Source organism: Aquarana catesbeiana, linkage group LG07 (genome assembly GCF_042186555.1).
Source record: "Aquarana catesbeiana isolate 2022-GZ linkage group LG07, ASM4218655v1, whole genome shotgun sequence".
Taxonomy (NCBI): Eukaryota; Metazoa; Chordata; class Amphibia; order Anura; family Ranidae; genus Aquarana; species Aquarana catesbeiana.
This window is the reverse complement of record NC_133330.1, coordinates 26,774,775-26,801,235: the sequence shown is the minus strand read 5'-3', so window position 1 is coordinate 26,801,235 and position 26,461 is coordinate 26,774,775. Positions and strand designations below refer to the sequence as shown.

At 45.3% G+C, this 26,461-nt stretch overlaps 1 protein-coding gene across 1 annotated transcript in view; it reads right to left on the bottom strand.

Annotated features, from left to right (window-relative positions):
• Positions 1-7,791: 7,791 nt before the first annotated feature.
• DALRD3 (DALR anticodon binding domain containing 3) overlaps positions 7,792-26,461 on the bottom strand; it is a 36,430-nt gene continuing 17,760 nt past the window's right edge. The window contains exons 6-13 of the mRNA XM_073591832.1: positions 25,117-25,187; positions 23,501-23,559; positions 22,223-22,305; positions 19,383-19,506; positions 19,177-19,235; positions 16,644-16,757; positions 11,103-11,171; positions 7,792-8,389 (exon numbers count right to left, since the gene is read on the bottom strand). Of these exons, the coding sequence (XP_073447933.1) occupies positions 8,270-8,389; positions 11,103-11,171; positions 16,644-16,757; positions 19,177-19,235; positions 19,383-19,506; positions 22,223-22,305; positions 23,501-23,559; positions 25,117-25,187 (699 nt within the window). The 3' untranslated portion in view covers positions 7,792-8,269. The remainder of the gene's footprint in view (positions 8,390-11,102; positions 11,172-16,643; positions 16,758-19,176; positions 19,236-19,382; positions 19,507-22,222; positions 22,306-23,500; positions 23,560-25,116; positions 25,188-26,461) is intronic.

Sequence of the window (26,461 nt, the reverse complement as noted above, 5' to 3'; positions counted from 1 at the left end):
ATCATGCAAGCAGTACATATGTATATCTCTATGACAATACCAAGGTCACTACTTTAGATCTTGTCTATCAACATATCTTGTATTTCATGTCACGATATACATTTCATACTTATTTACTTTTTAACTATATATTACCACATGTTTACATTCCATACAGAGAGCTGCCCTGCAGTACATTTGGGAACAATCTGGGTTCACGCCCTCTTCTCTTCTCTTCACTCTGCCATGCTGCCCCCCCCACGCCTGGCCCCGGTCCTCTGGTTGGTTCCTCGGCCCCTTCAGCTCCCGGGAGAGATGCTCTCCGCCGACCTGTGCTTGGGTTATGTGTTTGTAGCCTTGGTTTTACTAGTAAGTATGGGATGACCGGTTCTGGCTTCTTGCTGTATCCCTTCATAACCGCTACTCTAATTACTTTATCTGTATTTACAGACAGCAGCTATGCACATCAGCCCCTGATGAAGCGAGGAAAGCTCGCGAAACGCGTCGGGTTAGAGATGTACTATGCATACCTGTATTATATGTATTACTATTTATTCATGGCTATGTTTTAGGATTATCATGCAATGTTGCTGTTTTATGAACCTGTTTCACCCATGCCTATACCCTATTATGGATTATGCTGCTGTATTCAATAAATACTTGTACCTTTATATTTGTCTACCCTTTGATCACCATTTACACCTCATTTAAAGTCCCGTGGGCGACTTTCATTTGCTTTTTTCTGATATTAGGGATGGAGGTGTTTTATGTTAGGGGTCAGTTCCCAGACTTTCCTTATAAATTTTCAGTTAAAGTAACGCAGTGCCGTATCGCAAAAAATGACCTGGTCGTGAAGTCGGGAGGGGGGGGGGGGACGCCCTTCTGGGGCTGAAGTGGTTAAATGGGCTTTGGCCCAAAGAAGATGGTGGCCTTTCCTGGACCATGTTCAGATATGACTTCTTCTTTGCATGATAGAGCTTTACCTTGAATCTAGTAGTGTGTGTCCACCTTTCGTTGTAGTATAAAATATCTGCTATATTCATGCACCATTACTACTGTTTCTATGTTTAAAATGTCAGCACCTTTCGCTGCGGTAAATACTCATTTATTTTTTTTTCCAGCTGCAAAAACCGGAATCATCAACAAGAGCACAGACTTCTCTCACCCGGAGAAGAAATCACAGAAGAGAGGAAAGCTCAAACCTGTGCCGACTGCCTCTGGCGACATGACACCATGGGTGAAAGCCTCGCCCTCCGAGAGCTCCCTCACCGCTCTAATGCAAATCCTCCCGTCTCCGCCAACACCTCTCGACAACATGGCTGACCGGCGGCACGGCCAGAGAGCCCCAAAAAAATGCCGCGAACAAGGTCAGCTGGGGGCCGCAGGCTCCCGAGGAACAACCCCTGAAAGAAAAACCTCACAACAGAGCGAAGCAGAAGGCAAGGACCGGGGTCACCAAGAGAAGGACCGTCAACAAGTTCCATAGCATCAAACTGCCCCCGGTCCCGGCGGTGACCGAGCTCAGCTTCAGCCGTAACTTTAGTTTCTCTTTCTTTGAGCTACCTCAGCACCTGAGCCCCCAGCACTGGCTCCAGCGGCAGAAAACTGTCTATGTGCTGATGAGGCAGCTCCAATAAAATGATATTGACCCAAGTTTGCAGAGCAGGGATGATTTAGAAGTTTTCATGGGCTCAGCGGGGGACGGCTCACATAATGACTGCCAGGCTGCCTCCATCCCTGGAGGATTCGGGAACCCTTCTTGCTGAGACCTTAAACTGGTTCTAAAGCCTTTTTTTTTTTTTTTTACGTTAATACATTTTCTGCATTAGACCCCTTTCACACTGGGGCAGTTTTCAGGCATTTTAGCGCTAGAAATAGCGCCTGAAAACTGCCTCTCATTCATTGCAATGGGTGCTTTCGCACTCGGGCGGTGCGCTTGCGGAATGTTAGAAAAAGTCCTGCAAGCAGCATCTTTGGGGCAGTTTAGGAGCGCTGTATACAGTACTCCCAAAACGCCCCTGGCTATTGCAATGAATGGGCAGCGCTTCCGAAGCACCTGAAATGCGCTTCCGAAGCACCGCAGCACGGGAGTTTTTAACCCTTTCTGTGGGGTTAGAAGCTCCCCGCTAGCGGCCGAAAATTGGCACAAAAGCACCACTAAAATGAGCAGCGTTTTAACCGCTAATAGCTGGCGCTTTCAGTGTGAAAGCAGCCCCAAGGTAAAAAACCTTCTGTGTCCTGGATCCCCCCTCCCCCATACATAGTTACATAGTAGGGGAGGTGAAAAAAGACACAAGTCCAACCTATGTGTGTGATTGTATGTCAGTATTACATTGTATATCCCTGTATGTTTTGGTCATTCAGGTGCTTATCTAATAGTTCTTTTTTAAAACTATCGATGCCCCCCACTGAGACCACCGCCTGTGGAAGGGAATTCCACATCCTTGCCGCTCTTACAGTAAAGAACCCTCTACGTAGTTTAAGGTTAAACCTCTTTTCTTCTAATCTTAATGAGTGGCCACGAGTCTTGTTAAACTCTCTTCCGCTGAAAAGTTTTCTCCCTATTGTGGGGTCACCAGTACGGTATTTGTATCTTGAAATCATATCCCCTCTCAAGCTTCTCTTCTCCAAAGAGAATAAGTTCAGTGCTCGCAACCTTTCCTCATAACGAATATCCTCCAGACCCTTTATTAGCTTTGTTGCCCCTCTTTGTACTCGCTCCATTTCCAGTACATCCTTCCTGAGGACTGGTGCCCAGAACTGGACAGCATACTCCAGGTGCGGCCGGACCAGAGTCTTGTAGAGCGGGAGAATTATCACTTTATCTCTTCAGTTCCCTTTTTTTAATGCATGCCTGTTTGCTTTGTTAGCAGCAGCTTGCCATTGCTGAGCCTGTCATCTACTAGGACCCCCAGGTCCTTTTCCATTTTTGATTCCCCCAGAGGTTCTCCCCCCCCAGTGTATAGATTGCATTCATATTTTTGCCACCCAAATGCATTATTTTACATTTTTCCACATTAAACCCTTACACTTGCCCAAGCCCGATTTTGATTCAGTGTTGTGCACAAAAGCAGCAGCTCTCTCCGCTATCTCCCTATTCACAGCAGGGCAGATTGATAGCAGTGGGAGCCATGTGCTCCTGATGCTGTCAATCAAATCCTATGACAAGGTAGCGGAGCCCCGCTGTCTTTTTCTATGGATGCAGACAGAGGGGCTCAGGAGCAGGGCTGCTGTTAGAAATCATGGGGCCCCATACAGCCTACCTTCTGGAGCCCAATTTGACCCCACCCCTGGCCCAGCTTTGAATATGTAATAGCATGAGCCATGACAGGTCCCCTTTATGGAGAGATCTGAGGTCTATTAGACCCCTAATCTCTCCTCTAGCCTCCAAAGCATCTGATCATTTCTGCTCCTACCGTGCTTTAGAAAGCCCTGTTTTTTATTTTGCAGAAATTAACTTTAAAAGGTGCCCGGGCCCCCTTGTTGAGCTGATAGGGCCCAGTACAACAGGACTCTCTGCTCGGGAGTGAGCCTTGGGGGGGTACTCAGAATGGCAGGAGGAGCCAGGATTGCCTGCAGGGAACTCCAGAAAAGGAGGATCGGGGCTGCTCTGTGCAAAACCATTACACAGAGCAGGTAAGTATAACATGTTTATTATTTAAAGGAAAAAAAAAAATTACAATCACTTTAAAGCCTAACTCCCGTATTCTTTCACTTTGACTGACAATTTGCGCAGTCATGCAACACTGCACCCAAATTAATTTGTAATCATTTTCTTCATACAAATAGAGCTTTCTTTTGGTGGTAATTAAACACTGCTAGGTTTTTTATTTTTTAGAAAAAAAAAAAAAGGAAAAAAAGACCGGAAAAAAAATAAAATAAAAAAGAATTTTTTCTTAGTTTCTGTCAGTAAATTTTGCAAATAGGCATTTTTTCTTCTTCATTGATGTGCGCTGATGAGGCGGCACTGATGAGGTTGCACTGATGAGAAGGCACCAATATGCCGCACTGATGGGCACTGATAGGTGGCACGGATAGGCAGCACTGATGGGCAGCACTGATGAGCAGGCACCGAAAGGCAGCACTAACTGGCATCACTAATGGGCACTGATGTGTACTGATTGGTGTCACTGATGGGCACTTACTGTAATCAGGGCACTGATGATCAGTGCCCTGATTACCTGACCAGGTCTCCCCTGCGAGGAGATGCCCCTGATCGGCTCTCCTCCCCCCTGTCAGAGAGCCAATTAGCGGCACTTCCGCATTTACATGTGACCGGCTGTGATTGGACACAGCCGATCACATGGTTAAAAGAGCCGTGTCATCGACTTTTTACAGAGATCGGGTCGCGCCGTGTCCTAGGAACAGGGTGCGGGCGAGCGAGAGTGGCCGTTCCGGGGCGCGGTCATATGACATCCTCCCAGGACGAGAGCCATGCTGCTCCTCCGTCATTTGACAGTGGGTGGGTGGCAAGTGGTAAAAGTGACAGAAAGCTGGAAATAGGCTTTAAAGAGGATCGATCATTATAATTTTGTAATGACCAGTTCTGCCCCCCTATGGGAGGAAGTGCATGCAGTACTTTATATGCCATGTTTTATACCGTAAGTGCTTTCTAATCTTAGGTATGAAGCCCCCACCCCTCCTGCTGTGGCAATCCGACAACAGCTATGAAGGAGACGGCTGATTCATAGCTGCAACTTGTTTTAGCCGTGAGCACCTTCCCAAGAGATGGCAAGAGGACTACGGAGGGAGGGGGACCCATCAGCCTCTGCAGTCCTGCTGCCATGGCTTGCCTTGGACACATGGAATAATGTCACATGTCCTTATGGGCAAATCAGAACAAGATACATACATAGTATTTATTATGTATGTAACATGAATATCTCACTGCCCTCCCTTGCAGTTTGACATTTGCTGAAATTGTATAGGAAGGACACACTTTATTAAATGAGGACAAATATTTCCTTATACAAATTATTTATTTTGTTAAAACTTTAATGACATTTCTTGTTAAAAAAAAAACAAAAAAAAAACAAAACTTTAATGACAAAAATAACAAAACATTTTCATAAATAAGAACTTCCAAATTAAAGAATGCATGCTCAGACTGGAAATAAGGTGAATCTATGACTGACACACAAAAGGTGGTCATTCCTAGCCAAGAAGCACACAGATTGGGATCAGCGCCCCAAGGGACACGGGGTGCTCTGTGCTTCTTACCTCCAAAACACAGCCTGATCCTCACGAACTGACAGGCTGAACATATTTCAAGTCAGTTTAAGGGCTCATGCACACAGGACGTTTTAGCTGTGTTTTTACATTAGCGTTATTGCACATTTTTTGGCAGTTTTTCATTAACCACTTCAGCCCCGGAAGATTTGGCTGCTGAATGACCAGGCCATTTTTTGCAATTTGGCACTGCGTCGATTTAACTGACAATTGCGCGGTCGTGCAACGCTGCACCCGAACAAAATTGACGTCCTTTTTTTCCCACAAATAGAGCTTTCTTTTGGTGGCATTTGATCACCTCTGCGGGTTTATTTTTTGCGCTATAAACAAAAAAAGAGCGACAATTTTGAAAAAAAAAAAACACAATATTTTGTACTTTTTGCTATAATAAATATCCCCATTTTTTTTTAAAAAAAGCTAATTTTTTCTCAGTTTAGGCTGATATGTATTCTTCTACATATTTTTGGTAAAAAAAAAAAAAAAAAAATCACAAAAAGCGTATATTGATTGGTTTGCGCAAAAGTTATAGCGTTTACAAAATAGGGGATAGATTTATAGCATTTTTATTATTATTTTTTTTTTACTAATAATAGCGGTTATCTGCGATTTTATCGGGACTGCGACATTATGGCGGACACATGTCATCGCAAACGCCAGCCACGAGCATCGGCACCCCCGCAGTGCAGCGGGGCGCGAGCCTCCGGCGGTGCGCGCCTGCTATCCCGTTTAAAAGGAGCCGACGTATAGCTACTACGGCTCGCTGGTCGGCAAAACACTCCCTATAATGTAAAAACGCCTAAAAACTTCAAACATGGCTTGACACATTTAGGCGGGTTTTTCGGCGGTTTTTGTTTTTAATGCTCCTGGAAGCACAGGCTGAAATTTTTTTTCTACTGACCCTAAACGCTTATGCCTACAAACGCCCCTGACAGTTTATGTGTGCATGGACTCATAGGCTAACATGGAGGGGCTTTTAGAGGCAGTTAAAAAAAAAAAAAAAAACACGTCCCTAACAGCAGCTTTAAAAACGTCCTGTGTGCATGAGCCATGAGCCCTAAAAGTAACCAGTACCAGGAAACACAAAGGCTGCCACTGCTGACCTCGGAAAATTATACTTACCTAGCTGTTGCTGCCTCAATATGTTTTAAACCACGGACCTGAAACAAGCAAACAGCAAGGGAGATCAGGGGGAACCCATAACACCCGATATGCAACTAGAGCTGCACGATTGTGGCTAAAATGAGAATCACGATTTTTTTGCTTAGAAAATAGATCACGATTGCGTTTGCAAGACCGCTGGGCAAATACAGTGTGACATAAAATATTGACACTGTCACTAGGCAGAATGGGAGATGCTGTTTACATCAGCATCTCCCCGTTCGTCCTCTCCGTGAGGTGATCGGCGATCGAGTCCGTGGGACCCGCGACCCGGCTCACGGAGCTCCTGGCCGGCGCCCACGCAATGGCACGGTGGCAAATACAAAGAGACGTACGGGTACGCCCATTTGCCCAGCCGTGGCATTCTGCCGACGTGCGCCGGTCGGGAACCGGTTAAACTTCCTGCATTTACACATTGCTTAAAACTTGGCAGACTGCCCAGATTTTTTCTTTACACACAGAAGTTTATCCCTTTGATCTAGAAGGAAGAGTTAGTTACAATGTTTCATGTTTAAAAACTTGGCAGACTGCCTGGATGTTTTCTTTTGACAGCTGAGTGAGGAGGTAAGTCTCTCCACTTGTTATATGAAAGAATCGGCAAACTCTGCAATAGAGATCGTGGGGGGGGGGGGGGGGGGGGGTTAAATCGAGATCACGATTTTTTTTTAATGATTAATTGTGCAGCTCTAATATGCACGCAGCACACTCATTCCAGGTCAGTGACTCAAAAAGTATTGAATATGTGGGGCAAAAGGACAATCAAAGGATAAGCTCACCTTTCCTGAAAAAAAAAAAATAATAATAATAATTTACATATTTTAGCAGAGAAAAAAAAATGTGCATTTACAATTTTTTCCTGCAGGAGCCTGGAAAGCATTGCACTCCTGATCAGGGGTGCAATGTCAGGCTTCTCCAGACAAGCCCTGCACTTTTCTACCCGTACTTTTATACTGGCTTGTCCGTTAAAAGCTGCAGGGCTTGTGAATGAACTACGAGAGAACTCATCAGCGCCCTTGCAGGTCATTCAGAACTACAAGTCGGCAGCCGCAGTGGCTGACAGTACTTGTAGTTCATTCATTCACAGAAAAACTGTGAATCAATGATGCAGCCGTGTGGGTGGAGCCCCAATCTCTTCATAAAGTGACAGCGGCTGGAAGACTGTGCAGGGAGAAGATGCCCCGCCCGCTGTCACACTGAAAGAGATTGGTATAGCTGGTGGCAGGAGCTGGAACATCGTGCATTAGACACCGCTCAGAACGACCCGGTACTTGCAAAATATGTGGCCTCAGCCAGCGCTGCTCCGGCCACGCCTCTGATGCGTTTTGCCCCACCCATCAGGGCTTGGTCGGGCCCCGATGGGTGGGGTCGAATGTATCAGGGGGTGTGGCCGGAGCAGCGATGGCTGAGGCCACATATTTTGCAAGTACCGGGTCGGTCTGAGCGGTGGTCTTATGCACGATAATTTGACACCCCTGGATTAGTGAACCAGACGCCTGCTTCTTCTGCATACTGGCAGGGAGACACTCAAGTCTTGGCTTTGAGCGGCGCTATAAGCTTTTTCATGATCACAAGGAGCTAGAACATGTTACAGGTTCCACCCTAAACACAGGTGGAACATGTAACATGTTCCAAAAGGTGAACTTCTCCTTCAAGCAATGGCAGCCTATGCTTCTGCCTCTGGTTATCCACAATAAATGCTCCTTTCTTCCAGTCTCTTCTTTGGTCTCCCTCGACACGCCACTCTGATATCTCAGTGCATAAAATCCTCTGACCACCCAATGCAGGGTACTGTCATTGTCCCGGGTCATTGTGCATTTTCTGCATCAGCTCAGACAACCCCTCGGCTCCCCCTGTTCAGTGTTGTCTATACAATGCCAGGTATGGACTTTTGTTCCCACAACACTCATATCTGGGCTGGAGGTTGTATATGGAATGTAGACAGTGCGGAATGCAGAAGACTTCTAATAGCGTTCATCAGCTGCAGGCGAGCAAACATCAACCCAAAGAGGTGAGGCAACGGCTCCTGGAAGGGGAAGACCAAGAACACGGCGTCATTTTGTGGAGGAGAAAAAGGAAAATCGCAGTGGTACTTAAAGCTGAACTCTTGCAGTACATGTCTTTGTCCAGGGAACCATTAAAAAGCAGTTTTACTTGCCTCATCACTCGCTCCTCTGGCAGCCACACCCCTCCTCTTCCCTCTGACGCTCCTGGGTTGTGGGGGAGCCCTTGGCATCCTCACTTACAATGCAGGACTGCTAGTCCTGCATTGTACATGACGGCATCACACTACGTCTGAACGAAGCACCAAGGAGAAGAGACTTTAAGGGACAGATAGGGATAGTGCCCCATTGTTGGTATCATTGGTAGGAATAGTGCCCCATTGTTGGTGTCAGTAGGAAGAATAGTGCCCCATTGTTGGTGTCAGTGCACAAATTATTGCCCCATTGGTGTCCGTGGGGGGGGAATAGTGCCCCATCTATGGTGTCAGTGGGAGGAATAGTGCCCCATTGTTGGTGTCAGTGCACAAATTATTGCCCCATTGATGTTGTCCATGGGGGGGAATAGTGCCCCATCTTTAGTATCAGTGGAAGGAATAATCCCCCATCATTGGTATCAGTGAGAGGAATAGTGCCCCATTGTTGGTGTCAGTGGGAGGAATAGTCTCCATCATTGGTACCAGTGGGAGGAATAGTGCCCTAATTGTTGGTGTTCGTGGGATGAATAGTGCCCCATTGTTGGTGTCAGTGGAAGGAATAGTCCCCCATTATAGGAAACAGTGGGAGGCATAGTGCCCCATTGTTGGTGTCAGTGGAAGGAATAGTCCCCCATTATAGGAAACAGTGGGAGGCATAGTGCCCCATTGTTGGTGTCAGTGGGAGGAATAGTGCCCCATCATTGGTATCAGTGGGAGGAATAGTGCCCCATTGTTTGTGTTAGTGGAAGGAATAGTGCCCCATTGTTGGTGCACAATTGTTGGCCCATTGTTGGGGTCAGTGGTATTTGTGAATTGTGCCTCAAGGGTTGGATAAAGGTAAGCAAAGGGCCACTGCCCTAGACAAAAAAAGTGCCCCATTGTTGGTATCAGTGGTAGGAATAGTCCCCCAGATTTAAATCATATCTAAACCCAATGGACAAAAATTTCATATAATGCAATTTACTGGTCCTTAGATGTGGTGGCTGCTAATTATAGGGATGCACCGATACTATTTTGGTAATACCGAGTACGAGTATCAATGCTTTTTTTTTTTAAGTACTCACCAATACCTATTGCCTAGGAAGAGTAGTTTGGGTAGAAGGGGTGGTTTGGGAGTTGTGTGAGGGCAGGGTGGGGGTAAAGGGGCATATGAGGACAGGGTGGGGGGGGGGGGGGGGTAGGGTTTGAGGGCTGGGATGGTTGGGATGCAGCTTCTCATGTAGGTGGATCCTCTGGTGCTGGGAGCCTGGGACCAGCTGAGCACTGCGGATACATCTGGTCCTGTCCCTTCCTCCTGGGAAACTGGGGTTAGGGGGAACTCGTTGAGGGGGGCCAGAGGTAGAGCGGTCGGGAACTCCAAAACTATGTGTACCAATGAGCTAATCCCCCACTGTGCAGCTATTTAAAAAAAAAAAAAACAACTTTGGGTCCCCTATGTTCAGTGAGTGCCAAAGGATAGAAAGAGGACTATTTAACTACTTTCAGGTTTAGGCGGATTAATCCACAGCAGCGCTTCCGACCACCCCCAGTGTACTGATATAGAAGAGGCCGGCCTTCAATGCAATTGTGTGGAGCACTGCTACAGATTAATCCGCCTATACAAAAGTGGTTAATTAGTCCGCTTTCTGTCCCCCTGTCCCTCACTGAACATAGAGAACCCAAAGAAGTTTCTTTTTTTTTTTTTTTTTAAATAGCTGCACAGTGGGGGGATTAGATGATTGGTACACAGAATTTTGGAGCCCCCGCCCGCTCTCCCTTTGGCCCCCCTGCACTTAGAATGCAGAGCCGGGCCAGAAGAGGAGGGCTGGAGGCTGGTGTGGTATAAGCGGTGGGGGTGGAGATGGGGCAGAAGTGACAGCTGGCAGGATGGGGAGGAGAAGGAGGCACGGAGGGGAATCCCGCGGGCAGCTGAAAGGTCATTGGTTGTTAAGGACGCGGCGGTCCGGCTCCCTAACAACCATTAATTGCTGGCATTCTCTTCTTTACATTTCAGCTGTTAGCGGGGAGACCCGCTGACAGCTGAAAGAACTGAGCCAGAAGATATTGGTTTCAGGTATCAGAGCATTTGCACGAGTACCGATACCAGTGCAAATGCTTAGTATCGGTGCAACCCGTTTTAATCTTTCAAGCTTTTTTTTTCACCAGGTGATCCTGCCATTGACATACTTTCTATTCTAGAGTGACAACGCTCACCCACTCACACCACTGAATCAATTAAAGCAGCCATGGTTGCCATCCCAGGCTCCTCTCCTGATAAGGATTACCAACTTCAACTCCTCATCTTGATCACATAGGAGATCGTTCTTTAGTAGTTCACAGAAGCGAGCCAGGAAAACTCAGTTTGGTGCTCAGGAAGTTACAAGTACACTTTCTGGCCGGATCAACAGGCTATTTTCTGTGCATGCTGAAAATGTTCTTAGCCTTAAAAGCATAAAACAAATACAGCCAACCACATCTAAGAAATGGTAAGCTCCATTATATTTGATTTTTGTTTTCGGGTTTAGATACCCTTGAAGAGATTCACTTATTGAGCGCCACTTACCCCCAGGATATGCACTCTGTTATAGTAGCAGCTGAAGTCCATACTGAGATTGACAAGGAATTTGCATATCTAGAATCAAACAAATATTCATATTAGAGAAGAAACCTGGTCCAATTTTAAACAGGTTTAAGCCAAACTGCTAAAATATCATAGAAGCTTTAACATGTTAATGTCATTTCAAACACTGTTTTCAATATTTTGAAATCTGTGACTTTCATTAAAGAATGATCCTGCCATGAGGGTCCTTTTTCAGGCACTTCCTGTTATGGGGTGACAACTATCTTTCAGTTGTGCATATATGTTATCACCCTTGCCCCTGGTTGAAACTACAAGTGACTGTGCTGTTATACTGACCCTCTGGGCTTCAGTATTAGAGGAGTCACCAACCTGGGTTGTGTATACAGTTAAAAGTGAAGTTAGAACTCCTGATTACATACAGTCAGGTCCATAAATATTGGGACATCGACACAATTCTAATCTTTTTGGCTCTAAACACCACCACAATGGATTTGAAATGAAACAAACAAGATGTTGCTTTAACTGCAGACTTTCAGCTTTAATTTGAGGGTATTTACATCCAAATCAGGTGAACGGTTTAGTAATTACAACAGTTTGTATATGTGCCTCCCACTTTTTAAGGGACCAAAAGTAATAGGACTATTGGCTACTCTGCTGTCCCATGGCCAGGTGTGTGCTATTCCCTCATTATCCCATTTACAAGGAGCAGATAAAAGGTCCAGAGTTCATTTCAAGTGTGCTATTTGCATTTGGAGTCTGTTGCTGTCAACTCTCAATATGAGATCCAAAGAGCTGTCACTATCAGTGAAGCAAGCCATCATTAGGCTGAAAATACAAAACAAACCCATCAGAGAGATAGCTAGGTGTGGCCAAATCAACTGTTTGGAACATCCTTAAAAAGAAAGAAAGCACCGGTGAGCTCAGCAACACCAAAAGACCCGGAAGACCACGGGAAACAACTGTGGCGGATGACCGAAGAATTCTTTCCCTGGTGAAGAAAACACCCTTCACAACAGTTGGTCAGATCAAGAACACTCTCCAGGAGGTCGGTGTATGTGTGTCAAAGTCAACAATCAAGAGAAGACTTCACCAGAGTGAATACAGAGGGTTCACCACAAGATGTAAACCATTGGTGAGCCTCAAAAACAGGAAGGCCAGATTAGAGTTTGCCAAACAACATCTAAAAAAGCCTTCACAGTTCTGGAACAACATCCTATGGACAGATGAGACCAAGATCAACTTGTACCAGAGTGATGGGAAGAGAAGAGTATGGAGAAGGAAAGGAACTGCTCATGGTCCAAAGCATACCACCTCATCAGTGAAGCATGGTGGTGGTAGTGTCATGGCGTGGGCATGTATGGCTGCCAATGGAACTGGTTCTCTTGTATTTATTGATGATGTGACTGCTGACAAAAGCAGCAGGATGAATTCTGAAACGTTTCGGGTAATATTATCTGCTCACATTCAGCAAAATGCTTCAGAACTCATTGGACGGCACTTCACAGTGCAGATGGACAATGACCCGAAGCATACTGCGAAAGCAACCAAGGAGTTTTTTAAGGGAAAGAAGTGGAATGTTATGCAATGGCCAAGTCAATCACCTGACCTGAATCTGATTGAGCATTTCACTTACTGAAGACAAAACTGAAGGGAAAATGCCCCAAGAACAAGCAGGAACTGAAGACACTTGCAGTAGAGGCCTGACAGAGCATCACCAGGGATGAAACCCAGCGTCTGGTGATGTCTATGCGTTCCAGACTTCAGGCTGTAATTGACTGCAAAGGATTTGCAACCAAGTATTAAAAAGTGAAAGTTTGATGGATGATTGTTAATCTGTCCCATTACTTTTGATCCCTTAAAAAAGTGGGAGGCACATATACAAACTGTTGTAATTCCTACACCGTCCACCTGATTTGGATGTAAATACCCTCAAATTAAAGCTGAAAGTCTACAGTTAAAGCACATCTTGTTCGTTTCATTTCAAATCCATTGTGGTGGTGTATAGAGCCAAAAAGATTAGAATTGTGTCGATGTCCCAATAATTATGCACCTGACTGTACATGATCTTGATGAATTACCCAAAAAACACTGAAGTCAGGGGGGTCAACCAAACACAAAGAAATATCATTTAAAATAAAAACAGTGAAAAGGAAAAAGGCAAAACATCCAACAAAGTAGTTCAAAATGAAACAAAAAGTACGCCCCCATCTGAGCAAATCTTGTATAGCACGAGTTTTAAACAAGTAGCCCATAATAAAGATATATTTCTGGGTTTTGCTACTCCACCCACTGCCTTTAAAAGCGGTGTTAAACCCAAAAGTAAACATTTATTATACTGCAGCCTACCAATTCTTAGATGTGATGGCTGCATTTGTTTTCTTTCTTTTATTTTCACCTGGAAATGCGGCCAGTAAGTCTGTTGTTTTTCAAAAGAACAAAGGTCTCCTGCTGATATAGCAGTTAAAGAGTTCCGACAAACCATTTTCCACTGACCAGGGGTGCTTACAATGATCAGCTTTAATTTATGTAAAACCCTTATTGCGAAAGGAAAAAACCCCCCGCTGTAACTGCTTATAAAGTATTAGCTGGCGGGATTCGATTAAATTCTCTGCGGACCTGATTTCTGCCCATCTCCCCTTACTCCGACTCCTGCTTTGCCCATCCCCCCCCCTCCGAGGTGTGACAACCCACAGCAGTTCTCTTGGTGGACGGCTAATGGCTTTGTTGATATGTTGATATTCACTCTTTGTTCGCCCCCCCACTAGGATAATGACATTTGATGCTCTACGTTCCCTCTCATGATATTCCCCCCTGCGAGAACATTATAGCTACCTACAGCTTCGGGGCACTTTCTTCAACAGCTTATAAAATCTATGCCCACCACTTACACCTTGACACCCCCTTTGAAAGCCTCTGCAGGGCCCGACCTCAATCCTCAGGCTTTTTTTTTTTTTTTTTTTAACAAAAACAGTGGTGCTTTATTGTTGTAATAAATAATCAGAGAGTTACAGAATACCATTCAACAGAGTACAATACATTACATACGTGGATTACATAATTGAGGATAGGGACAATCCTTAGGCTTGATATCATTAAAGCGGAAGTAAACCCATTTGTAAAACACGTGCTGGAAATGTAACACTCCCATTGGATGTGCTCTCAACCAAACTGTCAATGCATCCAATGGCTGGTGTCATAACTGATCACATGTGCAGCATCATGGCAGTTGTAGATTAAACAGAGGCAAAGAGCTTCCTTGGCTGAAAACGATAGGGGGGTTTAATTACACTTTAATTTACTTATTAATATTCTCCTCTAAAAAAACACTGTTGAGGCCTTATCACCTTTGGTGGGAGGTGGAGTTGGGGAGGCAGCTGGATGAAAATGTTAAGTATCTGGAAAATGCTTAAAAGATACCGTATTTATCAGCGTATAACACCCACAGGTGTATAACACACACCTTCAATTTAAGAGGGAAGTTTCAGGAAAAAAACTTTTTTTTTAAATAAACCATTTGAAGCAAAATAATGGTCAGTGCCCATCAATGCAGCCTGATTAGTCTCAATGCAGCCTGATCTGTGCCCATCTGCAGCCTGATCTGTGCCCATCTGCAGCCTGATCTGTGCCCATTTGCAGCCTGATCTGTGCCCATCTGCAACCCATCTCCCATCAATGCAGCTGCCTGATTAATGCCCATCTGCAGTCTCACCATCTCTCATCAATGCAGTGCAGGAAATCACTGAGCCGTCATCTCCTGTCAACTCGGCAGTCACATACACAGTCCCGCCTCCGCCATCGGTATTGGACCAGCTCTTGTGCTAGACAGAACACTGGTCCAATGCCGGTGGCGGAGGCAGGACTGTGTGTGTGACATGAGAGCCGAGTTACAGCCGAGTAAACAGGAGATGACGGCTCTGTGAATTCCGGCAGAGCTCGCCCCCCTCCTTCCCCTCCGAGGTACACTATTGGCGTATAACACGCAGCCGTAATTTGCCCCCTATTTTCAGGGGGAAAAAGTGCGTGTTATAAACCCATAAATACAGTACTTTACAGGTGGTATTACACACTGGCTAGGTTGGCCCGTTTTATCCCTGCCTACTCTCCTTTTTGTTTTCCGAGGATGTTCCCAGGAGGGCAATATGGCGCACATTTGGTTGACATGTCCGAAGGTATGCAGATTATGGGTCAGAGTCTACACTCTTCTCCGCAGCATGTTCCAAACCAATCTCAAAAGGGACCCCTATGAAGCTCTTCTTTGCAAACCGATTGCAGAATTGCTTTGCCCGAAGCGTCAGCTAGCGCTACATCTCTTTACTGCAACCAAAGTTAACTATAGCAAGGGCATGAAAGATAGCTGTACTTAGTTTTGAGGCGGTTAAAAATTGTATGAATGATATTATGGTGGATGAAAAGCTGACAGCTATCCTTTCAGACACCCATGACAAATTCCTTCGGGGTTTGGCAACCATGGGTTGCCTATATTCAACCCTCCAGATTGGACACCATGCTTCTCTCAATTTAATATGCTCCTGGTCCCCACCCCATGGACTTCCCTTCTTCTTTATTTCTCTTTTCCTTTTCTATTCCTTGTCCCCTCTTTCTCTCTTCTCCTCCCTTTCTATAGTCTCATTTCCCATTCTTCCTTTTAATTCATCAGGCGTATGCCTGTGGGATGGATACATGGCTAGCTTTCTAGCATTGTTACATAGTATAACCTTGTTTATATAAACTTTTTGAATATATGGTTTTGTAACAGGCTGCACTCCACTTTATGCGTGGACATTTCAGTTCTATTCTTTGTGCAGCATTTTCTAGAGTACTGAAGTTCCGGACTGGGATATTTATCTTCCAGATGTTACGTATAGCCAACCCTGGAATTTCTAGGACTTGAGCATTTTTATTGATTTTCTTTTTGTACTATTACATGTTCATTTGCGATGTAACCATCAAAAGGTCGAGCAGTAATGTTGGAATGAATAATAATAAAACTCCTTGTAAAAGAAAGTATTAGCTGGCGTTTGGCTTCAGTTTGTTAGTGTATCTAAATCTTCTAGTACATCTAACACTCCGCTCCCCCCCCCCCCCCAGACTGACAAAGCTGCTGTCCAAAGTTGCCCCCTGTGCTCCTTCACCCAGAGTAGGGGCGCTCTAATACAGGAGTAGTGTTACCGGCCAGATCACCAGGTGAAAACAGAGAGGGAAAAAGCCTAAAAAAAAGAAAACGAATGCAGCCACCACAGCTAATGATTGGTAAGCTGCAATATATTACGTTTTTAGGGTTTAATATTGCTTTAAATGGTTGGTTCAGTCTTTAAGAATTTATCATTGATTACTTTAGCTACCTTCCTTTGTGAGTCTTTTTTCTAAGGTAATTTGTGCTAAACATGCAAAACTATCCTGTCCTAGGTATGTCTGCAGTGAGGGTTCAGTGGAGAATGAGGACATGACCTACAGGAGGTATCGGGACTTTGGGATCCTCCCTCTCACCTGCAAACAATGAACCTTTCCCCTGAGACCTCTTACCGCTTCGGTGCTGGCTGTGACCCGGATGCCTGGGGACGTCAGCGAGATCTGTGCCGCCTCGTTTAGGACCTCTGGGAACATTAGGATGTAATTAAAGAGCAGGAGCCATTCTCCCTGTGAGACAAAACAGGAGACGTGAGCGACATATGTGTTCTCCTTAATAAGAGACCATCCAAAGCAGAAAGTGGTAGCTATTTATAGAGAGTGTTCATGCAGTTTCTAAGTAAAGCCACTAGATGGTGCTAGAGGCAGCTACATTCAAAGTATGGCAAAGCCACTGCACTATACTGTATTGTACAGATTTGAAAAAACAAATTTTTTATTTCGCCATTTTTTGTCTTTTTATGTTCACAATTGAAAATATATTTTAGAATTCATTTACTTCAACCATCTTATTTTAATAATTTTTGGTATAACCTGTTGTTTTGAAGTTTTGGTGTACATAGAAAAATGTGTATATGAAATATGTATAAATGGTTACATCCTATTTGCAGTGTAGATTAGCTTATCTATTGGGCAGTTGTTTTGGTGAATACACTGAATCAATAATGCATTTCAGCAACTAAAAAATGTAATAAGAGGAAACATCTAAAGAGTCCACTCAATCTGTATCTCTTCAGGCTGTCCTTTGTACTATATAGTAATTGGAAGAGGGATGGTACAATCAGATTGTATAGTGAAGGCTGTCCTTTGTACTATATAGCAATTGGAAGAGGGATAGTACAATCAGATTGTATAGTGTATGGCCAGCTGTGCAAATTTTGGCCTGGACATCTAGATTCCAATGATCTCTGGCCATAAAATAGTGAAAGTGATATTAAAAAGTCTTGTTTCTTTATTTTTTTAATTTAAAAATAACAAACATGTTATACTTACCTGCTCTGTGCAATGGTTTTGCACAGAGCAGCCCAGATCCTCCTCTTCTTGGGTCCCTTGTCTGCGCTCCTGGCCCCTTCCTCCTGCTGAGCACCCCCACAACAAGCAGCTTGCTATGGGGGGGCACCCAAGCCGAGCCGCTGCTCTGTGTGTCCATTCAGACAAGGAGCCGCGGCTCAGCCCCCCATCCCCTCTTTGATTGACAGCAGCCAATGGCACCCGCTGCTGTGTCTCAGCCAATCAGGAGGGAGAGTCCCGGGCAGCCAAGGTTCTCCTGCAACATCGCTGGATCCAGATGGGGCTCAGGTTATTATTGGAGGGGGGGGGGGTCGCTGCACACTGAAGGTTTTTTATCTCAGTGCATTAAGATAAAAAAAAAACTTCTACCGTTAGAACCTTTGGCTCACTTGGTCCGAAAGGTTTTTTTTTACCCTAAAGTGATTGTAAAGCTGGGATCCCCCACTGGTGCTCTCCGCTCCTCCTCTTCTGCGAGTACCGCAAGCTGCTTGCTATGGGGGGCACTCGTGTGGGCTCACTCTTGAGCTGGGCTGTGTGCATCCATAGACACACACACACAGTGTGGCTTGGCCCTGCCCCCAGCTCCCTCCTCACAGGATTTGACTTACAGCAGCAGTAGCCAATGTCTCCTGTTGCTCTCAGTAAAGTCTGTAAATCCAGGAAAAGAGCAGAGCGGGGAGAACGCTGGATCAAGAGTGGTGTCAGGTAAGTGTTTAGGAGGGGAGGGGGGGTGGGGTGGGAGGCACAGACAGTGGAAGTTTTTTTTTACCCTAATGCACAGAATGCATTACAGTAAAATTAACCTTATGCCTTTAGAACCACTTTAATGCATTCTCTGCATTAGGGTAAAAAAAAAAATTTCAACAGCAGCTCTCCCCCCCAGCATCCCCCTTAACCACTAACCAGGGGCGGACTGACAACTCATGGGGCCCCCGGGCAATAGGAGATTATGGGGCCCCCGGGCAATAGGAAAAGATTATGGTGCCCCCGGGCAATAGGAGATTATGGGAGATTATGTATACACATACACCCACTGAAAAGGTACCGGAGAGGCGGGGCAGCTATAATCTTGGGATTTTTAAAAAAAACACAGATTTTTACATACTGTCCCTGGTTTTATTGAGGCTGACAACCCTGATGGGGCCCCTTAGTGGCATGGGGCCCTCGGGCAGTGCCCGAGTGCCCGAATGGTCAGTCCGCCCCTGCCACTAACCTGAGTCTTCTCTCGATGCAACACTGTCCCATCCGCAGCAGCTCTTCTCCCCTCTCCCGCGTCTCACAGGCTTTGCCGATAGCATCAGGAGCCTTTGGCTCTTGCTGCTGTCAATAAAATCTTGTGCGGAGGGAGCTGGGGGGGGGGGGGCGAGCCACACTGTGTGTTTCTATGGACGCACACACAGCCCAGCTTGGGAGCGAGCCCACACGAGTACCCCCCATAGCAAGTGGCTTGTTATGGGGGCACTCGCAGAAGGACAGCACTGGAGGGGGACCCCAGAAGAGGAGGATCCGGGCTGCTCTGTGCAAAACCACTGCACAGAGCAGGTAAGTATAAGGTGTTTTTTTATTTTAGGAAAAAAATAAATGTACATTTACAATGGCTTTAAAGCCTTGTCAGGGATGAAAATCTCCACATCCTCACCTCCTCGCTCAGGCTGGAATAGTTGAAATCAGCAGCTGGTGAAAATTCTGGATACAGTCCTGAAAAAAGGGAGGAGACAATGAAGTGACCAGTCCCAAATTACCTTTGGCACTCCTACAGTACCCCGCCCCCTTGCCACCCCAGCACTACCTCCCACCCCTCACTGCTGACCTATCTGTCCGCATGTAACCCTCTGGACTCTGTACCTTGGCTGATGGCATTGTTGTAGCTGTCAAACAGCGTGGAGAGCCGGGCACAGTTATACATCACAAACGCCCCGCTTTTCGTTCCTTTCGTTGTAATGTTTGTGTCCTCTAAATTCAGGTTTACCTGGATGTAATATAAAAACAAAAAAAGACATTTAATTGGTTCAGATGATAAGATCAGGCCTTATTATTATGACATGTGTAGCACAGTAAAGCCTTCTTAGAAGAGAAGACATTGCCATGTCTCATTTCATCGCATCTCCCAAAAATAAGAGGATTATTCCTCATTTCAGGATAGAGGCCATGTAAATCGTTCCTTTACATCCCCATTGGCTGGATGCACATCAAGAACTTCTGGTGTATAATGCAAATATAACCTAATGTTATAGAAACACTTATTTCAAACTGCATACAGCTATTTCAGGCTTTTTGGGCATCATCAGTGCAGTATATAGAAACCATGGCTTCTATGGGAGTAGGGCTTGGGGCCCAAATGAGACCATACAGGTTATGGTGAGAAGGAACTAAGAAGGCTTTACTATGCCATGCACAGAGGGCTTTAGTTCAGGAGTGGGCAAACTGAGGCCCTCCAGCTATGGAACTACATGTTCCATGAGGCATTGCAAGATTGATAGCCACAAGCATGGCTCCCAGAGGCAGAGGCATGATGGGACTTGGTAATTTCCTCAACAACTGGAGAGCCACAGTTTTGCCCACCCCTGCCTAGTCCCTTCTCACAATAATATGGATGGCACACACTGAGATGGTACAATATGGGAGCCCTAGGTCGAAGCAGACCCCCCCCCCCCTTCCTCCACCTCGCTACCTTAGACAGACTTCTTCCAAAACTGAATAGATAGGAGGCTGTACATGGGACACCTCCCAATGGATGATGGGTACCCAGAAATCAACCCCCTAATTTCTCTGTCGCTCCACAAGACCGGGTCAATTACAACAAGGTCTACATTATGCTAAACTGCCTTGTTACCAACAAGCCTTCAAGTAGTACTAAAGTCTAAATGTTTTTTTATATCTGCATTAAAGGCTATGTAAAGGTTTGTTTAAAAAAAAAAAAAACACAAACATGTCATACTTACCTCCTCTGAGTGGCCCCAATCCTCCTCTTCTGGGGTCCCTCAGCGGCCCTCCTGGCTCCTCCTCTTCTCGAGTGCCCCGTTGGAGAGCCGCTCTCCCTTTGTTCATATGTAACCACTTGCCGTCCAGCTCTTACAGATATACTTGTGGCAGGTCGGCTCTCCTGCACGAAACAAAATACCTGTATGTCGGTCCGTGCAAGGAAAATAGCGGACGCGCCCGACCGTGCCCGGGGCTCTCCCGCGGACTCGATGTCGACCCGCTGGTGTACAGAGGCAGAATGGGGAACTGCCTATGTAAACAAGGCGATTCCCTGTTCTGTCTAATGACATGACAGAGATCTACTGTTCCCAGAAATCACAAACAGTAATCTCTGTCATGTCCCTGGCAGCCCCTCCCCCCTACAGTTAGAACACACCCAGGGAACACAGTTAACCCCTCGATCACCCCCCTAGTGTTAACCCCTTCCCTGCCAGTGTCATTTATAGATTGATCAGTGCATTTTTATAGCACTGATCAATGTAATAATGTCACTGGTCCCCAAAAAGTGTCACTTGGGGTCAGATTTGTCCGCCGCAATGTCGCAGTTCCGCTAAAAATCGCAGATTGCCACCATTACCAGTAAAAACAATTAAAAAAAAAAAAAAAAAAGGTCCCTAAATCTATCCCGTAGTTTATAGACGCGATGACGTTTGCGCAAACCAATCAATATACGCCTATTGCAATTTTTGGACCAAAAATATGTAGAAGAATGTATATCGGTCTAAACTGATGAATACATTTGTTTTTTTTATATATATTTTTTTGGATATGTATTATAGCAAAAAGTTAAAAAAAGATGTTTTTTTATTTTTAATTGTTTTTGTCTATAGCGCAAAAAATAAAAACCGCAGAGGTGATCAGATACCACCAAAAGAAAGCTCTATTTGTGGGTAAAAAAGGACGTCAATTTTGTTTGGCTACAATGTTGCATGATCGCGCAATTGTCAGTTAAAGCGACGCAGTACCGTATCACAAAAGATGGCCTGGTCATTAAGGGGGCAAATCCTTCCGGGGCTGAAGTGGTTAAAGTGTTACCAAACCCAGTACTATGAAAATAGTTCATCCCCCCCCCAGCTTATAAATCTTCTTTTTACATTAAAATATTGACACTATATACCTTTTTGGATGATCTGTATACCACGGTTACATGATTAACTGCACAGTTTCTCCGGTCCTAAGAGTTCAGGTTGGAGGAGATTTCCACTACAGCCCGTATACACGCCCACATGTGTGATGTCAATATCATGTGACCTGGCTAGCTCTGAGAACAAGTAAATATTCTCTCCAGCATAAACGACACAACTGAGCATGTGCAGGTCGGCTACTCTGCCTATGTTAGCTGGCCTTCCCTAGACAGACAGTGCAGGAGGGGGAGGATTTTTGCATACAGGATCAAACAGCCTTTTTACACAATGCAGAGGATTAACCCCTTAATATCCACTGCGAGTATAAAAAGCATGCTATGCTGCATATACAGACTGATTTTACTGTTGTGGGTTTAGTAACCACTTCAATCAATTATTACATATTGTTTGTATGCTGCAGTGAATGCCCTTTTGATTGATCATACCTACCTGTTTACTATTTTGTATTGGTTACAACCACCCCATGTAACACTTGACCCTGAAATTTGTATTCAATATACATTGTAAAACCCAATAAAAACCGGATAAAAAAGGAGAGTTTTTTTTTTTATTTTATACCTGTGTACGATGAGGTGTTGCCATCAACTCAAATTTGATTGCAGCTGAAGTGAGAGAGTCAATAATTTCATCCCAGCTGTCACCTGTATACAGAACAGACCAATCAGACGCCAGCAGCCAATATGTATACAGAACAGACCAATCATCAGACACCAGCAGCCAATATGTGAACATGAACAGACCAATCATCAGACACTGGCAGCCAATATGTATACAGGACAAACCAATTAGGCTCCAACAGCCAAAACGGTTTCTAAAGTCGGCCATAGATGGATCGAATGTCAACTGTTTCAGCAGGGACCGGCTGAGATTCAATCAATCAGTGGGTAGCCTGGTTGTATTGAAGTCCACCCATGGTTGCAGGAAGGAAAATGGCATCATCTGTGGCTTGCTTGAGGCTGGGTTCGCACTATAGAACGCAGTCCAGTGCGTCTCCATTCACCATTTCAGCCCAAATTTTTGGCTGAATATGGAAATGAAACGGACCAAAAGACGCACAGGACTCCTGTGTAATTCGCACCGGAGCCGCTGAGGAGATGTGTGAACCGGCTTCATAGAGAGCCGGTCACAATCTCCTGCTATGCGAATTGGATGCGGAGGAAAATCCGCATCCAATTCACAATAGTGTGACCCCAGCCTTAGTGATGTCTTTGGGGAAGATTTACTAAAACTGGAGCTCTCAGAATCTGGTACAGCTGTGCATGGTAGCCAATCAGCTTCTAACTTCAGCTTGTTCAATTAAGTAAAACCCGGAAGCTGGTTTCTATGCAGAGCTGCACCAGATTTAGCATTCTCCAGTTTCAGTAAATCAACCCCTATTGGCTTGTTTATGATGAGGGTGACCACCAGATCAAGGGGTTGCAAAATGGACATCCCATTGGGAGCTAAAGACTGAACAATACTAAACGTCAGGGGCTGTACTGCATATCTTTTACTTAATAAAACACCAGACTGAAGTTTCAGGCCTGGTTCACACTGCACCCACTTTGAATTTGGATCGCAGCGAGACTTGGTAATGGAAGTCAATGAAAGTCGTCCCAAAGTTGGACCAAAAGTAGTGGAGGAACCTTTTTCTCAGTCGGTGCGACTCAAGTCGCACCAATTACATTGCACAGAATGAGACTCGACTTTTGAAGCGACAATTGCTCCAAAGTCGGATCGACTGTCGCATCACTGTGAACCGGGCCTCATATGAAACAACAAGTTATTTTGTTTTTTTAACTACAAGTCTCAGCACCCCATGACATGACTCTGTAATTCACAGAAAAGCAGTATAACCTTGTACGCAGTCCCCGTACTTCATGACGGAAGCTTTGTGCATCTGGGACCTCCGCAACCTGTGAAAGAAGAAAAATAAGCCGTGTTCGTCAGATCTGTTATGTTAAAGCTGAACGCCAAGGAACAGCTCAATACACAGAATAAATACATAGGAAGGAGCTGTCTTATCTGGCAAAGGATTTGTATTTTTGTCCATCCAGTGCTGAGATTTACGTGGTCCTGCACAACCAGCCTGGTGATCTGATATTTCTCAGATGCAGGTAAGTAAAACAGCTAGATCAGCTGGTAACTCAAACCTTCAGCTCCCTCCACATATTTTCTATTGGATTAAGGTCTGGAGACTGGCTAGGCCACTCCAGAACCTTAATGTGATTCTTCTTGAGTAACTCCTTTGTTGCCTTGGCCGTGTGTTTTGGGTCATTGTCATGCTGGAATACCCATCCACGACCCATTTTCAATGCCAAGGCTGAGGGAAGGAGGTTCTCACCCAAGATTTGATGGTACATGGCCACGTCCATCGTCCCTTTGATGTGGTAAAGTTGTCCTGTCCACTTAGCAGAAAAACACCCCTCAAAGCATAATGTTTACACCTCCATGTTTAAAAGATGGGGATGGTGTTCTTGGGGTCATAGGCAGCATTCCTCCTCCTCCAAACACGGCGAGTTGAGTTGATGCCAAAGAGCTTGGTTTTGGTCTCATCTGACCACAACACTTTCACCCAGTTCTCCTCTGAATCATACAGACGTTCATTAGCAAACTTCAGGCGGCCTGTACATGTGATTTCTTGAGCAGAGGGACCTTGCAGGCACTGCAGGATTTTAGTCCTTCACAGCGTAGTGTGTTACCAATTGTTTTTTTTTGGTGACTATGGTCCCAGCTGCCTTGAGATCATTGACAAGTTTCTCCCATGTAGTTCTGGGCTGATTCCTCACCGTTCTCATGATCATTGAAACTCCCCAAGGTGAGACCTTGCATGGAGCCCCAGACTGAGGGAGACTGACAGTTATTTTGTGTTTCTTCCATTTGTGAATATACACACCAACTGTTGTCAAACTCTCACCAAGCTGCTTGTAGCCCATTCCAGCCTTGTGTAGGTCTACAATCTTGTCCCTGACATCCTTGGACAGCTCTTTGGTCTTGGCCATGGTGGAGAGATTGAAATCTGATTGATTGCTTCTCTGGACAGGCGTCTTTTATAGATGTAACAAGCTGAGATTAGGAGCACTCCCTTTAAGGGAGTGCTCCTAATCTCAGCTCATTACCTGTAAAGCAGACACCTGGGAGACAAAAATCTTGCTGATCGATAGGGGATCAAATACTTATTTCTCTCATTAAAATGCAAATCACTTTATAATTTTTTTGAAATGCGTTTTTCTGGATATTTTTGTGGTTATTTGTCTCTCACTGTTAAAAGAAACCGACCATTAAAATTATAGACTGATCATTTCTTTGTCAGTGGGCAAACGTACAAAATCAGCAGGGGATGAAATACTTTTTCCCCCTCACTGTATGCATATTCCGAGCCTCTAATACACCTCATCATATCAGAGAACTGACTTTATATGTGTGACGCACCGATGACAGACAACACGCACTTGGCTTTACAAATAACTTACTGAAAGTACTGAGCGCAGCTGACCGGGAACTGTGGACTGAGGACTGTCACCGGTCCACAAATTAGATGCTTCTGGAAAGAAAACAAAAATTGTAAAAACTCAGCTTTATAGGTAACATACAGCGTCTGTGCCAGTGCCGGCTTAATCCATTGTTTTGGAGCCCAAGGGCCCCTCCACTGAATAAAGACAATCGGGGGTGTCAATGTCACAATGACAAGGACCCTCGAAGATCGTCCCTCCCTCTCTGCAGCCCAGAAGATAGTAGACAGGGGACCCAGTGTTTCACATGACTACAGATTTAGGTAAGTAAAGGGGCTTTTAGATTAGGTTTTTTAAAACTAATATGGTGATTAAAGGAGATGTATGGGGTATATAAAAACAAACACACATCCTTACCTCTATGCTGCAGCATCAATCTGAACCAGCAGCTGTCTCCAGCCAGCTCTTAGTCCAAGAAATGAACGATGCTCATGACCGCTGATCGCTCAGCTCTTAGGTCTTCTGCTCTCTACTCTGCCCTCTTCAACACTCATTGGAGCACCGGGCTGGTGAAGGAACGGGCACAGCTGGTTTTGACTCTCAGCCAAGTGCTGAGAGCTGAAGCCACCTGCCAATCAGATACTGGGTGGATCCCAGCAATATGATCAGGATCCTTCCAGAGCCTGTAACAAGTCTGTGATGTCAGCTGACAGCGGGCTTTAGCCTGCTATTAGCTAAATCTGGGTCACAGGAGAGCAAAAGTAAGTGCACTACTGTGACCCACAAGTATGATCAAAAAAGCTTTGGCCATGCTTCTCTTTATGAGGTAGTGGTACTAGGAGAACAGATTTAAAGCTGAACTCCAGGGAGTCAGCCACTTTGTAAACCATGCAGGAATACTATGGGTTAAGTCTGAGGAAGTGCATGTCACCTTCTGGACTTATCTCTTTTATTTACAGTACATTTGACTGTTTTATGGCGTTCTGGGAGGATAGCAATAGCTACACTCTGGGGATCTGAGAGGAGAGATGTGGTGTTCTCACACACAGCACAGCAGCTCTGCCTTCCCCTGCTGCCCATTCACAGGAGCCTTTGTACTTTGTGAATGAGTTCACATAATACAAGGCGCTCTGTGATTAAGCAGGAGGAGGCAAGGGGTGGGCACAGCAGCTGCAGAGGAGGCGAGGGGTGTGCACAGCAGCTGCAGAGGAGGTGAGGGGTGGGCACAGCAGCTGCAGAGGAGGCAAGGGGTGGGCACAACAGCTGCAGAGGAGGAGAGGGGTGGGCACAGCAGCTGCAGAGGAGGAGAGGGGTGGGCACAGCTGCTGCAGAGGAGGCGAGGGGTGGGCACAGCAGCTGCAGAGGA